The following is a 15,462-nucleotide window of genomic DNA, read 5'->3' on the forward strand; positions in this document are numbered from 1 at the left end:
TTGGAGATGGGGTTGAGAGGGGGTGGGATGGCCACAGAGGACTTTGCATGTCCAGTTAAGGGGCCCCTCAAAAACTATGTCCCGGTGAAATGCCCCTTCAAGAATGTACAGGTTGGTGATTAACATAACATAATAAAAATATAAATAAATAAATACTGAAAGATGTTAAAAAAAAAAAAAAAAGAATGTACCGGTTAATGCCATTTAAGCCAAAGTTTGTGTTTTTCAAATGGATTTGGTGTCCCTAATTTGTTAATTTTAGGATCCAACTATATTAACCACTTATAACTTATTTTTAAACCTGAGTGTATAAAATTGCTCCTTTGAAACTAAGGGCACATCTTGCCAGAATCAGATTGACAACTATCATTGGGTGCTACTTCCCACTCAAGTTGACAGGCATACCTGTCATTTATCAGAACCAGAGCATGAATATGAAAATGGAAAGAAAACAAGAAAAATCTCTTATCTCTGTGCTGTCCCTCATAACTCATTTGCTTCTGCACCAGGGACCAGATCCTTCTTCCACACGGTTATTCAAGCCATGCCCCAGGGGGTCAGCCCTCTACCTGCACCTCTGTTGCCCCCACACCTAACCACCAAATCCTGGCCATTCTGTCTCCCTAATATTACTCATACCTGTCTTTCCGCGGCCACTGCCACTGGGCTCCTCTGAGCTGCCCTCACCTCTTGTTGGGATTTCTGCAATAATATCCTATTTCCCCACCTCTGCTCTCGCCTTCCTCCGATTCTCCACCAAGCACAAGTAGTAACTTTCAACTGCAGGTCAGCCCTTCCGTGGCTCTTAGGACGAGCCCTGGAATCTGACTGGGCGCACCGGGGCTCAGTATGTCTGGTTCCTGCCTCTCTGGACTCATTACCTGCTCACCCCTACTCAGGCCATGCTCATTATTTTTCCTTCCTAGCTTGGTTAAGTCCTACTCTCCCTCAGCGCTCAGCTGTACCTCACTTCTTCAGAGAGGCCTTTCCTAACTGTTGGCACTGCCACCGTTGCAATCAATGTGTGATCACAAATAATTGTGTGATCTCCTGTCCGGTGCCTGTTCCCGACATAGACTGAGTTCCCAGAGTCAGGGCCCTGCTTACCTTGTTTAATACTGCATCCTGGGCTGGTCTAGTGCCCCGCACTAGGGCACAATAGGACTAGTAAGTATCTGTTTGAATCCAGCGATATTCACATCCCGCGTGTGCTTCATTGCTCCCCGAAGAACCCACAGGCAAAAACTAAAAAATAAAACCTTCTACGTTGGAAACAGTCGAAAACCAATTCAAAGCCATTAATAGGTATTATTAACTCTCATCCTGTACTATCTTGACTAAAATTAATAATTGATTGTTTTAAATAAAATTTTGTAGATGAGAGAAGTTAAACAAGGATAGCTAGTGAGGGGTACCTTGATGGGTGCATATGCTTCAGTAGGGTTCCAGAGATTTGGCTAGAAATGCAATTTATTCTTCAACCAGTGATGTCCTGAGTCTGGGATGCACCAGAAACTGTGGGATATCCAGCTTTCTGATGCTGCACATTAATTTATGGGGTGACATGTAATTTTCAGGCACTGTTGGTGTCTGCTCAGAAAGCACATTTCTCTGCTGTGCAGTCTAGGGGAGAAGGTAGATTGTCCTCCCAGAATTGGGGGACATGGACCCAGAGGCAAGAGAGGATGGGGTCTAAATGTGTGTCAAATAAGGTTGGCCCTAAATGAACTGTCTGAAACAAAATGGTCAGAAATCAGCATTTTAAACAATACCTCATATTGTGATTATGTTTCTCTATCCTCAGGTACTTTTTCAGTCTCTATGGATTATTAAAGTAATTTTGTTCACATCCTAAATCATTTGCCTTTTTATTTGTTAAATTGATTTCCGCGCAGTCTCTGCATCTTCACTGAGGTTGTTCATGGGTTCCCCACGGCTTCGGTTCTGATGACAGAAGCTGGACTAAATGGAGACAGTATAACATCACAGAGCAATCGAAGTTATGTTTAAACTAATAAAAGCCTAGTGAATATGAATAATAGATTTTTAAGAGGTTAAGGTAGAACTAATTAAGTCAACTTAAGTGTCATTAACTGACAATGAATTGACATTTTAAAGAAAGCAAAAGAACTTAAATAGAACACAAATTGCTTTTTAAGAAAAGTTTACAAGTTGTGAAATTACCCCCAGGGAGTATAAAAGCTAACCATTTGCGAACTAGTAGATGGAAAGCTTTCCTCTTAAACCAATTTGTTTTAGCATAACAAATTTTATTAAAGCTAGAGATACAAAATGAAATGAAATAAAATAAACTCGTTAAAACATTACCAGGCAAGCAGGTCACACTTAACTGCTCACAACTAAATAAAAAAAAAAAATTGTAATCTGAAAATCTTGCATTCTTGAAAAGCCACAAGACAGCTCTTTTGTATATAAAAATTATCAAAATTATCCATAAGCTTCACTTCATGGGATTAATATAAGTTTAAATATGCATAAAAATTACAAAACTGCACAATCCATGGAAAACTTTGTGACAAGAAATATTTATCTTTGACCTTGCATTCTGATGCTCATCATCCTCTTTACAATAGAAAATTGTGGGATCACGTTGCGTCAGGTCAAGTAAAAATGCACTCTCCTGATTTTTGTTGTTGTTGAAATTTCCCCATACATAATTCTAGAGAGTTGTGGGCTCTTATTTCTTCTAAGAAAGGAACATTTAGAATTCCTTTCAGTGCTGCCTTTCTGTGTTAGCAAAAGGTAAAAATCCAGTTCATTTACTACTGCAATTTCTTTTCATAGACATGCCTCTGGAATATTAAAAACATATATTGCAAGAACTTGTTATATAAAATAGTTAAATCTCTACACCCAATGTTTATATAGTCATTTTCTAAGAAGCCTTTCTTTTCTCCTTTTTAATGGGCAATTATCTTACATTCCAGTTTTGTTAAGTGGATGTTTGTTAAATCTCATTTTTATATTCATATGTACATTTCTCTGACCCAATACCAGTCTTGTTGTGGGCTTTGTGGTAGTGTCACTGAAGACTTGGAAGGCTTCCATACTTTGCACAATTGAGGTGTAATTTATTTCAGATGTTAAAGGAAGTGAAGCCAAAGGCTAGATTCTTTGGAGCCAGAACTCCCATGCCTGTAGTCAATGGAATGATTTGGTTTGTCTGCTTGCCACAGGGCAGTCCATAGAAGTAACAGAGGAATGGACTAAAGCATCCTTTTATTTATTTATTTTTAAGAATTTATTTATTTGAGAGAGAGAACATGCACGTGCAAGAGCGGGGAGAGGGGCAGAGGGAGAGGAGAAGCAGACTCCCACGATCCCAAGGTCATGACCTGAGCCGAAGGCAGGCGCTTAACTGACTGAGCCACCTTTTAAAACAATCCTTTTTAAACAGGCCCAGGGCGCCTGGGTGGCTCAGATGGTTAAGCGTCTGCCTTCCGCTCAGGTCATGATCCCAGGGTCCTGGGATGGAGTCCTGTGTCGGGCTCCCTACTCAGCCAGGAGTCTGCTTCTCCTTCTCCCTCTGCCTCCCCCCCTGCTCCTGCTCTCTCTCTCTCTCTCTGTATCTCTGTGTCTCAAATGAATAAATAAAATCTTTAAAAAAATAAATAAACAGGCCCAGTTCATCTAAGTCATTTTTCCAGAAAGTCCTCTAGAACCTGAGAAGGCTAGTACATCATTAACCAGATGTTCAGGTTAAGTCCAGAATAGAGTGAGCTCCGTCGTCTTGGCAGGATCTCGAACAGGTGTGTGGCTGTACACTCTGATTTGATTGTGGCCAGCTGCTTTATTGAGCGCCAGCTCTTCAGAGACCAGGAGGTGAACTGCTTCCCTTCTCCCTGGGAGGCACCCCATGTGTTTGTTAGGCCATCGGCGTGAATGCAACATAGATGTTAAAGGCTTTAGTCCTCCCTCCACGTCAGGGCTTCCCCTGTCCAGTGCCCCTCCTATTTTCTCACCTTCTTGGCATCCCCTTCTCATCCCTCTATGTCTATTCCAGCTTCTCTAAATACCAAGGAAACTGTCCCAAGGCCAAATCACTAGATCTTCAGCCTAGAAAAACATGGGGTCTCCACTTCTTCCCCAAAGAGAATCATAGATACTAAAGGCCTTAGGATGTCAAGACCTTGATTTATTTGGTTGGGAGGTTGGTGCTGATCGGAGGAGAGGGGTGGAAGGAAGCCACAGAGGACAGTTGTCCTGGTGATCACTCTCTGGGGCAGCCAGGTGGGGACTAACCAGTGCCGACTTTCCTCTCAAGATCAGGAAGGGAGTCCCAGGAGCGCACGGAGGCAGGGGCCCCATGATTAGTTGCCTCTGCTGTGAGTACTTTTATGGGGCAGTGAGGGATGACTAGGCCGTGAGGGCCAAGGAATCGCCTTGACCTGATGCTGCCGCATTTTCCACCAGTGTGCCTGACTTTATGTGGGTGGAGTAAAGGTAGTGAGGGGCTTAAACTGTGCCTGATGGTCTGTGTAGCTTGTTTAAAATAATGGACTCATTATGGCTGGGAAAGCTGAAATGTAACAAGGGGCTATCCTGGTGATCAAAGATGAGCTGACTTTAGTTCAGGGTGGACTGTTATGTGACCAGTGACAGTAGTGAAATCCCTGGATCCACGGTGGGCTGAACATGTCCAGCTGGACTGCTGCTTTCTGACGGGGATGGGAACTCTAGGACGCTGGCGGTGGCTCATATTGTCACATGGCTTTCCTTCTGCCAGGGAGTCATTATTTCTGTCCTCCTTCCCTGACCAGGTATTGGACTGGATTGAAAACCACGGTGAGGCCTTTCTCAGCAAACACACTGGGGTTGGGAAGTCGCTGCATCGAGCCCGGGCCCTGCAGAAGAGGCACGATGACTTTGAAGAGGTGGCTCAGGTGAGACGCTCTGTGTGGTTGTGTATGTGTGGAATTGGGTGAGAGAAGCCAGGGCCATGGCTTTGGTATTGGGGTTGATAGCCCAGTGGTTTCTGGGTTGCCTTCCTGCCTGATGCAAGGAGACCCTTGTCTGCTCTTGGATCACTAGGTGAGTGATAAATAGACCTTGAGTTTATGGTCCTCAGAGAAAATCTTCCTGCCGGCCTGATCAGTAAATGCCTTGTCCACAAGGTGGTAATGGCAGAAGGAATGGATGTTAGAAACATCAACAGCCCAGAACTACTGCTTATAGTTATCACCAGGGGCAAGTGGGAGCTGAAAATCAGCATTAGCTCTGCTTACAGAGCTGTGTGTCTTCCAGGACCTGGAGGAGGAGACGGTACCTGTTCACCACATCATGTATCCATAAGGCTGACTGTCCCCAGAGAATATGGCATGATATTCGGTCTTTTAGCTGAGCTCTATACCTGATCCCAAAAGGGCATTTTTATCTAATTACACAAAGGTGCCGTGAGAGACCTTGACCATTTGACTTCATGGTGGAGGGATATAAGAGGGTTTTTTGTTCTGAGCCTGCAACCCCCCAATTTTATCCAAACTCTCTTATATTTCTCTTTTGGGGAGTTCTCTAATGGATCCTGAACATCTTCATCTTCAAGATGAAATACTACTCTGTCCATTTATACTGTCAGACATGATCGGTTTCAGTGGAAACTAAGACCTAGGAATGAAGCAGGGTAGGGGCATCTGCGGGGGCGATCAGTATGGGGCAGGAGGCAGGATGACAAAGCTAGTGTTTGCCACAGCTCTAACCAGGCCTGGCTCCCATCCCACCATGTGGGCAGTCCTCAGGGTGGGTGTCACCCTGGGCATCATGCAGAAAGTGCTACCAGCCCCAGACAGAACTGTGGGTGGGCTGTGGATGTCAAAGGTGAGCCCCTGTCAAAAACCAAAGGAATCTGCTAGAGGACAAGAAAGTGGTGGGAGCAAACTACGTCTCTAAGGAAGCTGCAAGTAGGTGCTGGGAAGTGAGAGGCCTGGCAGGTGCCAGAAAGACTGAGTCACTAGTGACCTCAAGCTGGGAATCCAGATGGATTAGACCCAACCTATGCAATAAAGAAAGCCTCATATAGAATCTTTGTGCACAGTTGGTGGGAATGTAAAGTGATGGAGTCATTATATGGCAATTCCTCAAAAAATTAAACATAGAATTACCATATGATTCAGCAACCCTACTTCTACATATATACTCAAAAGAATTAAAAGCTGGGATGTGAAAAGATTCTTGTATACTCATGTTCATAGCAGCCTTATTCACAATAGCCAAAAGATGGAAGCAACACAAGTGTCCGGATGAAAGGATAAAGAAAACGGGGTCTATACAAACAATGGAATATTATTTGACCTCAAAAAGGAAGGAAATCTGACAACATGCTACAATATGGATGAATCTTGAAGACATTATGCTATGTGAAATAAGTCAGTTTTGAAAGGACAAATAGGAGTCCACTTATATGAAGACCAAGAGTAGTCCTATTCATAGAGACAGAAAGTCGAATGATGGTTGCCAGGGGCTGGGGCAAGGGAGGGAATAGGGAGTTATTATTGAATGGGTACAAGAGTTTCACCTTTACAAGATAAAGAGTTCTGGAGATGGATGGTGGTGGTGGTTGCACAGCAATTTGAATTTATTTAATGCCACTGAACTTAAAGAGGTTTTTTTGCACTATGTATATTTTACTACCATCACAAGAACAAAAAAGCAAGCCTCATCCATACAAAGACCTTCTGCAGAATGGGCTGGATCATGCCAATGTAATATAGACATGGGCCAAATAGGCTTCTGGATATAGCACAGGCCCAAAATATCTTTGTGTCCAGACATCCTGGGTGCTTCTGCCATCTGTCAGGGGACAAAGGATTGGAGAGGGCCACATCGACTCCCTGTCTGCTGAGAGGGGGCGTTGTGGAATCTGGGGCGGTCTCTTGGAATGGAGCCATCCCATAGCTGTGGTGTTCTTGCCCTTTGGCTATCCTGTGGCTCAGCCCTTCCTCACTCAGAAGGGACGTCCCCAGAGCCACCTACAGCCCTGAGCCAGCCAGCCCCCCTCTCCCCCTTCCTGCTGCAACCTCAGAGGCAATGTCAGCCTTGGTTATAGGCCCTTGAGGGAGCTATTGTTTTGTGCGTTGTTTCAACCGAGAAAGCCTGGTTGCCACCTGAACTCTAACCCCACTTCTCCCAGTTGCTCCCCTACCTTCTTGCTGATGCCTGATAAGCCTTTCACATGGAACAGTGCCTTTCAATCAGTAGCAGAGACACATTCACTTAAATTCATACTAAAGAAAGAATGGACACATTTTTGAGAGCCTGTGGTTCCATTATATATTTTATCTCCCACCAATCCTGAATGGTGGGTAGTATTAGCCTTGTTTTATAGAATATGATGGTAAAGCTCAGAAAATTCTTCAGTGTGCCCAAATCGTCTGGTTTGTCAGTGGCTCTGCTAGGATTCAAACTCAGTCTGTCTGACCTCAGAGTCATGTTTTTACCCTAACTTCATGCTGCCCTTCCTTATTGAAGTATAGGACCTGAGTGTAAAATTCATTTCCAAGTGCCAGTTTGCTCATGAAAAGTACAGAACAAAGAGCAAGAGTTGAGGGCAGGGGGGAGGAGATGCTGCTGTGGCCATTCCATTTGACATACATTACAACTCTTCCCAATCTCTTGCTATAATCCACTTCTCCCTGTCCCTGCAGATAAGACAGTGTCTTTCTTAGGAGAAAGAATTCTGCCTTCTAAAAGGCTTATGCTTTTCAAAGTATTCCCCTCGGAAAGGGGACAGATGTGGACAACAAAGGGCACACGTAAGCATGGGCCATGAAGTTGCCATATTGCCCTGCAAATCGGTCTTTAGAGATGAATCTCATAGTCTGGTAATAAATCCTGTTTTGTCTTCTCATCCCTACTCTGGGGAAGGGTGTGGGCAGTGGAGCTCCCTAGCATCCTGGAATTGGTAGTCCACATTGGAAAATCAACTTGACTGTGGCAAAGGCAGATGGACTAGCAGCAGCCTCAGATCTGCTTTGTTCTGTGCAATGGGATCATCACGCTCAAGTGGTGAGAAAGGAGATAATCCAGGCAGGGAAGGGCGTGCTCTCTCTCTCTCTTGCTTCTGTTCTCAATTAGGTGAGGGCCACTGGGAGGGGAGGAGTGGATTTAATCAGGATTGGACAATTCTTGAGTCAGAGATCAATGCTACAGAGCCAAAGCATGCAAACTTGTTGCTTGTTGTTTGGGGTTGCTGGTTAAGAGATCTAGTCGGAAAGGACATCACAAATGGTGAGAAGTAGGAGGTTGGGGGGGTGGTGGTCACTTGTTACCAGTACTACAGAGGGTCATGATTCAGTGAAAGAATCTCTTTTAATGCCATGATTTTATGGTTCTTTGACCTGAGGCTGATAGGAGAAGGAAATTCTGAGCACCCGTTCTCATATTCAAGTTAAAAAATTGTCTTGAATCAAAGCAGGAAGGGAGCTGTTGCACCTGTTGCATCCCTGGGACGCTGCCCTTCTACAGGGAAGAGCAAGCGTTCCAGCAGAGAAAAGGGCTACGCACAGGGAGAGGCCCAAGGGCAGTGTGAACTCATGAAACAAATACACCTCTACTTTGGAGATCATGTAAAGACATTGAAGACAATAGTAGAAATATCAAATATATCTGGGAAGAATTAATGTAGCAAACCATGACCTTACATTTTGTGTTTATTAGCTCTTGAACACATTTTAAACAAATCAATGGTCATTTGAAGGAAATGAAGTATTTATGGTCCTCAGTTCATCCTGCAGATGGCACTCTTCGAATAGTCTACCTGGAAGCTGAGCTGAATGGGAAGGGAGCCACTTACCGCTTGGCAGGGGAGGCTCCTGACAGGCAGCTGGGGATAGTCTGGGGCCACGTATGCACCAGGGGGTCTGTCTCTATCAATACTTCTAGTCCAAGTTACTGAGATTCTCTGTGCTCAAATAGAAGACCTGGGGACTAGCGGGAACCCTTCTGGTCCTGGTAGATACTTTATTCAAGTTGCCTATAAACTCATCACATGACTCAGGATATAGAGTAAATCAGATTTTAAAAGACACTTATTATATATTTATATATTTTTTGTGGCACGGTAGTTGTTATCAGGAGTATAAACAAGCATAAGATAGAGTTGCTGCCCGTCGCATCCTGTCAGCGGTACATGTGTCCACATCTTGCCCAGGAGGTAGTATGGGGTATGGTACTGTTATTTTGTCCTGAGATATTTGCTGTTACTCAGAAGGGAAGTCCTCAAGTGCCTGTGTTTTAGATAGCAGCTGTGCCTGCTCTGTGCGTGGTCTGCTTTATGACCTCATTATCTGGAATGCCAGACTTTCTGTAAGCTAGCTTAGTAAAAAAATTAGCAATCGTTTGCACTCAAATATACATTATCTAAAATCTCAAAGCACCAAATCACATTTAAACAGCTAAGCATATTAAATAGCATTTGTGTAACATTTTTGAAAGAACAGACCATTTAAAGAAAGATTTAAAGAAATATAAAAGCATAGGCACAATTAAGCACTTCATTCAATAATCTCTGGTTAGTTGTTTATCTGACTCTTGCTTTTTTCCCAAACTTGAATAGAAAACACTTTAAAAAATTCATTCTGAGTCTTGGGGTCAAAATAGGCAAAAATGGGGGCACCTGGGTGGTTCAGTCGTTGAGCATCTGTCTTCGGCTCAGGTCATGATCCCAGGATCCTGGGATCGAGCCCCACGTCGGGCTCCCTGCTCAGTGGGAAGCCTGCTTCTCCCTCTCCCACTCCCCCTGCTTGTGTTCCCTCTCTTGCTGGGTCTCTCTCTGTCAAATAAATAAATAAAATATTTTTTTAAAAAGTAGGCAAAAATGGAAGGGAAACATTTTAGTGGACCTATCATTGACCTTACCCATCAAAGATCTTCAAAGTGTAATCAGCTAACTTACTAGAGCTCCAAGGGCAAGTAGAATAGGGAATCCATAGGGGTAGAAAGTCCCTGCCCTCAGAGTCAGACAGTAGTACTCATCAGTTCCCAAGCCCATCAAGTCTGTGTTGGGCACCTTGAGAAATTAAAGAGATAGAACAATTTCCATCTTGAGGAAATCATGATCCAAAGAGAAACATGCATTAAATATATTCTAACCCTCTAAGAAGTCCCATAGTTTGAAAGGAAGTCTAATCTTTATTCTTTCAGGGTTTTCAAGGAGCATTTCCAGCAAAACCAAGATAAACCATTAGTTCATTTGGTGGTCCAATAAATATGCCTGTCTAGGGGATGGTGTAGTGATCTTTGGAGTAAGTTCCATCTTTCTTTTCATGCCTGAGATGGTGACCAATTATAGCACTGCAAATGCAAGCAGAAGGAAAAGGTGGGAAAGCTTCAATAGATGCTTTTTCACACTCTAGCTTCTTAGAGAGGATAAAACTTTCTTCAGCAGGATGAAAAAAATAGTGAGGAAGAAAGCCAGGAAAATGCAGAGAAATTAATGTCACGAAGTGGGCAAGTGGAAGAATGTGAAATAGCAGAGAAATGAAGGACAGTCTTACCCTTTGGATCTTGCATGACATTCGTCCCATTTGAGTGGATTCAGGACATTCCCTCCATGGAGCACCAGGGAAAAGTTGCATGAACTGAGGGGAGGGCTCTTGGGACCACTCTCAGGAAGAAGAAAGGTTATATTGTGGATAATTCCCAACCATGGGTTTTGAAGGTCACTTTATATACACTTGATGTGGAAATTGAGAGGGAGCCAATATCCAAGATATTGTAGAAAGCCTACCAAGAACTTCTTATCAAGACCATGAATTGTCCCCCACTTCTGCTTCCTGTGTGGAACAAATGGCACATTCAGAAGAAATTGAGACTGCATTCCTAATGACTTTAGGTTCTGGGGAGCAAACTGAAAGACTCAAAAGCACAGGTGGCGTTCTTATCTCTTGTTCCATGTGGGCAGGGACTATGGAAAAGAGGGGAGGCATTGAAAAACAAATGGCTGCCTATGTAGATGGTGTTTTCAGAAGTGTTCTGGAGTATACCCTACAAAGCCAGGATGATGGACTTCTGGTAAGGGGAGAGTGCATCTCATAAAGATTGGGGAAGATTAGGCAGAAAGCTTTGCTGATCTATCTAGAAAGACTGAAGTGAAATTTGAAGTGGAAGGAGAAAATTATCCTAATAAAGCCAAAACCAGATATGTGGGGTGCCATAGAGGTGGCGTAGAAAGAAGCACCTTGTGAAGGAGATGCCCTTAGGTCACCTTAGGTAGGAAAATACAAATACAATTGCCTGCAATATGTATATATACACACACACATATATACATATATATATTATTGTAATATGTATATGCAATATATATATGTACTTATGTACTTAAATTTTAATACCAGAATACAAATACAAAACATTCCTGAGACTTTAGGGTGTTGAGCTCATAACTAGAAAATGGTGAGACAAGAGGACTTTTTGTTTAAAGGACTCATTCTAATAGGAGGGATGAAGGTATATCAGAAAGGATCCCATAAGTATGAGACTACAAACCTGAGGGTAGTAAACAATATGGACTATAGAGCGGTAAGAAGAAGAAAAAACTGACTGCTAGAGAGGACCGTGGTCTGCTCCATCACATGGAGGATATGGGAAATGCTGTTCTAATATGATTTCACTTCTGGTTCAAGGGAAGCTATGGTGGTGATGACAGTCCTTAAATTTCCTGCCATCTGTAAATTTGGTGACACTGTAAATAAAACATCTATATGTTGTTGAGAGTGGAGGATTCTACATGAGAGAGAGCAAATCATTGTAGAAAAGCTCAAAGGAGTATAGGTTGTGTCTAGACTCTCAAGAACATTGACCTTTAGATGAAAAGGTTTAGACTTTGCTTTTAAAGTGGAAATAGTAAAGCCTTCTGAGTAATGATATAAATTTAAATACAGTTGACCCGTGAACAACACAGGGGGTTAGGCACCAAAGCTCGTGTAGTCAAAAATCTACATATAACTTTTGACTCCTCAAAAACTAACTGCCTATAGCCTGCTGTTGACCAGAAGACTTACTGATAATATAAAGTCAGTTAACACATATTTTTATGTTATATGTATTATGTACTATGTTCTTTTTTTTTTTTTTCTTTAAGATTTTATTTATTTGCCAGAAAGAGAAACAAGCAGGGGGAGTGGGAGAGGGAGAGGCAGGCTTCTTGCAGAGCAGGGAGTCCGATGCGGGGCTCGATCCCAGGACCGTGGGATCATGACCTGAGCCGAAGGCAGACACTTAATGACTGAGCCACCCAGGTGCCCCTGTGTGTTATGTTCTTACAATAAAGTAGGCTAGAGAAAAGAAAATGTTAAGAAAACCATAAGGAAGAGAAAATACATTTACAGGACTCTACTGTATTTTTCCAAAAAAAAAAAACCCACATATAAATAGACCTGCATAGTTCAAGTTCATTGTTCATCAATGATCAAGTGTATAATCACTAAACCAGAGAAGTAAGGATTTCTCTATCCACTGGCTATTTAAATCACATATGTAGTATTGTGCCTAATTTGAGAAAATATGTATTCAAAAGGATATTGGCAAACTGTACTTGATTGTCAGAAGACTGCTAGGATAGTGAAATCCAAGTAACTGGATATATTCTGTTTTGAGTAAATAATGTTTTATGGAAGGCAGGGGGATAGGCTTGATAATTGAAGGCTTCTGGTAGAAGAAGTAAGGGTGGAAGGGATAGTGAAGCCAGTTTTAGTTTAATTCAGGTGTAACTTCTAACCCATGGTTGATTTTTTTATGAGCTGTCCAAAATGAGAATGAAATACCTTGTGATGTCTTGTGCTTCTTATCACTGGAGGTTTTCTGGTAGAGGTGACACTTTATTCCCTTAGGATATAAACATCCTCAAGTCTTTCCTATCTTAAAAATGAACAAACAAAAAATAAATAAAAAGAAACTTAGGCTACCTTTTCTGGTAGTTTAGACTACTTCCCTGGTGTTTCTCCTTTCCTTCATAGCCCAGGTGTTTGAGACAAGAGTCTTTATTTGCCATCTCTACTTCCTAGATGCACTTTGACCCCTGCCATTGGACTTCTGTTCCCTCTGGGCAACTGAGGTTAATCTTACCGAAGTCTTCAACTGGGCTTTTTTCTTGCTAAATCCAAAGGACACTTTTCAGATATTAATTGGTTTCGGGAAGCATTTGATCCTAGCGGCGATTTCCTCCTTTTTAAATTCTCCTCTCCCAGCCTTCCATGACACCATGCTCTCTTGGTTTCCTTATGTCTTTCTGGCTGGTCCTTCTCAGACTCTTCTCCATTTTCCCAAGGATTTCCTCAGACTGTCTCTTCTCACTGTACACTCCAGACACGATTTTATACTCTTTCCTAGCCTCAACTGCCACCGTTAGTCTGATGGCTCTGAAATCCATGTCTTATCTCTGATCTCACCCCTGCGCAACCTATTCCTAAACCCATTGACTCTCTGGATACCTCCACTTCGATTTCTCAGAGGATTCTCAAAACCAGTATATCCAAAATTTATTTTATCATTTTCCGCCCCTTCCAGGTGTGCTCTTCCTCCTGTATCCCCCACGCCAGTGAAGGACACCATCCACCCAGTTGCTCGAGCCAGACACTTGGGAATCATTCTTGACTTCTGCTTTGCCCTCACCCCTCATGTGTCCTTTGCAAAGTCCTACTAACGCTACTACCTCTTTATGTGTCCCTTTCCTTTCATCTCCATTGCCACTGCCTGAGATCACAGTCTCATTATCTCTTCTTTGGTTTGTCACACTGTCCTCCTGTTTTCCCTAATTCGTCATAGTCTTCTTAAATCCTTCCCCACACTGCCGTAAGAGTGGTTTTCCTGAAATGCACATCTCATCATGCTATTCCATCAGTTATGGAACCCGTAGATGGCTTCCCATTAGGATAAAGTTCAAACTATTGATATCGTAAACCTTTTATCACCTGGCTACTGCCTCTCTGGCTTTCTCTCTTATCCATAATGTGCTCCCTCTACCCCCCACCCCCCATACTCCTGCTGTCCCGGTTTGTACCTGAACATGCCATGCTCTCAAGTGCAGTCCTGTCTGCTCTTTCATCATTCCCATTTATTTAAGTCTGACCACCCCTGGCCAGCTTCTGTTCATCTTGAAACACTCATCTCAAGTATCATCTCTTCTTGGAAGAAGTGGTCTCCATGGTTTGGTTGAATGCCCCTTTTCTAGGCATCCACTTATTTTGGCCACATCGCTGTCATGGTAGTTAGCATGCAGTGTCATCATTAATTTTATGCCAGCCTCACTCCCCAGCTGGACTGTGACTTCCTTAGAGCATGAATTTTGTCTCATTAGTCTTTTTATCTCAATGCCTAGCACAGTGAGCCTAACATGCAATTGGCACTTGAAAAAGTAAATGAATGGTACAGAGAGGATTTCTTTGTGGGATGGATATCAGGTCAGATTATCTCTGAGATCCCTTCTAATTCTAAGAATAACAAATGGAAGAGAAGTAGATTAGATGAATATTCATAAGAACGCAGGCCCCAGAACCATATAGCCTGGGGCCTAAGTGAGAGCCACCCTGTTAGAATTAGTGAGACTGCACTGAACTGAGGTCAACCTGGACAGCCCTGCCCAGGATCTGACACTTGGGAAGGAAGAAGCATTTTTTGAGTCATATTTTGAGTGAGGTTTTTGGACTCTTCCGTGTTTTTTTTTTTTTCATTGAAAAGATACTAAAAAATAATTTCAGTTGAAGTCCTAGGAAACCAATCTTGACAAGAGGAAATGGTAATCCTTACTCTGTGCATTTCCCCAGCCCCACTAAGTTTCCATGATTTTTCCAGCTGGGGTAGCTACCATCATACTGTGCCGTTAACCCTCTTTTTCTGCTACCTTATATGTAGTGAAGTTATTTATCCCTTACAAAAATTCTCTTTTTTGAGAAATGAATAATATTGGCCTTTCCCAAAAGGATTTTAAAGGCAAAAACAAAAACCCAAAAAGTAAATTAGACAAAAGAATTATACTGTGTACCAATTTTATGTTCAGTGTATTGATTCTAAGTCCAAGATAGCTCATCTAGTCATACTTCTTTTGATTCAGTGTATCATGTTCATTGATAGGTATTTTGTGCTTCTCCCCATTGAAGAGACCCTAATACCAACAACAATGACGATAGTAGCATGACACTTACTGAGTACTTTCTGTGTGCTGGACACTGTTGTATTTTTCCTATATTAACTCACTTAATCCTCATAACATCAATGAGTTAGGTGTTTCTTTTTTCAATATTTTTTATTCAAGTATGATTAACATGCAATCTTAAATTAGTTTCAGGTGTACAATATGGTAATTCAGCCATTCTATACATTTCTCAGTGCTCATCAATATAAGTGTTCTATTAATCCCTTTATCTATTGCACCCATCCGCCCCACTCACCTCCCTCTAGCAACCACCTGTTTATTCTCTGTATTTCAGAGTTCATTTTTTTGTCTCT

General features: G+C 42.4%; 1 protein-coding gene across 10 annotated transcripts in view; it reads left to right on the forward strand.

Annotated features, from left to right (window-relative positions):
* Positions 1 to 15,462, forward strand: part of KALRN (kalirin RhoGEF kinase) — a 694,375-nt gene that overhangs the window by 292,747 nt on the left and 386,166 nt on the right. For all 10 annotated transcript variants that reach the window (XM_088024799.1, XM_088024801.1, XM_088024804.1 and 7 more), the window contains exon 10: positions 4,782 to 4,904. In XM_088024799.1, the coding sequence (XP_087880925.1) occupies positions 4,782 to 4,904 (123 nt within the window). The remainder of the gene's footprint in view (positions 1 to 4,781; positions 4,905 to 15,462) is intronic.

Source organism: Eumetopias jubatus, unplaced genomic scaffold, assembly GCF_037043125.1.
Source record: "Eumetopias jubatus isolate StellerSeaLion01/CBP00866 unplaced genomic scaffold, mEumJub1_p1.0 scaffold_1, whole genome shotgun sequence".
Classification (NCBI taxonomy): Eukaryota; Metazoa; Chordata; class Mammalia; order Carnivora; family Otariidae; genus Eumetopias; species Eumetopias jubatus.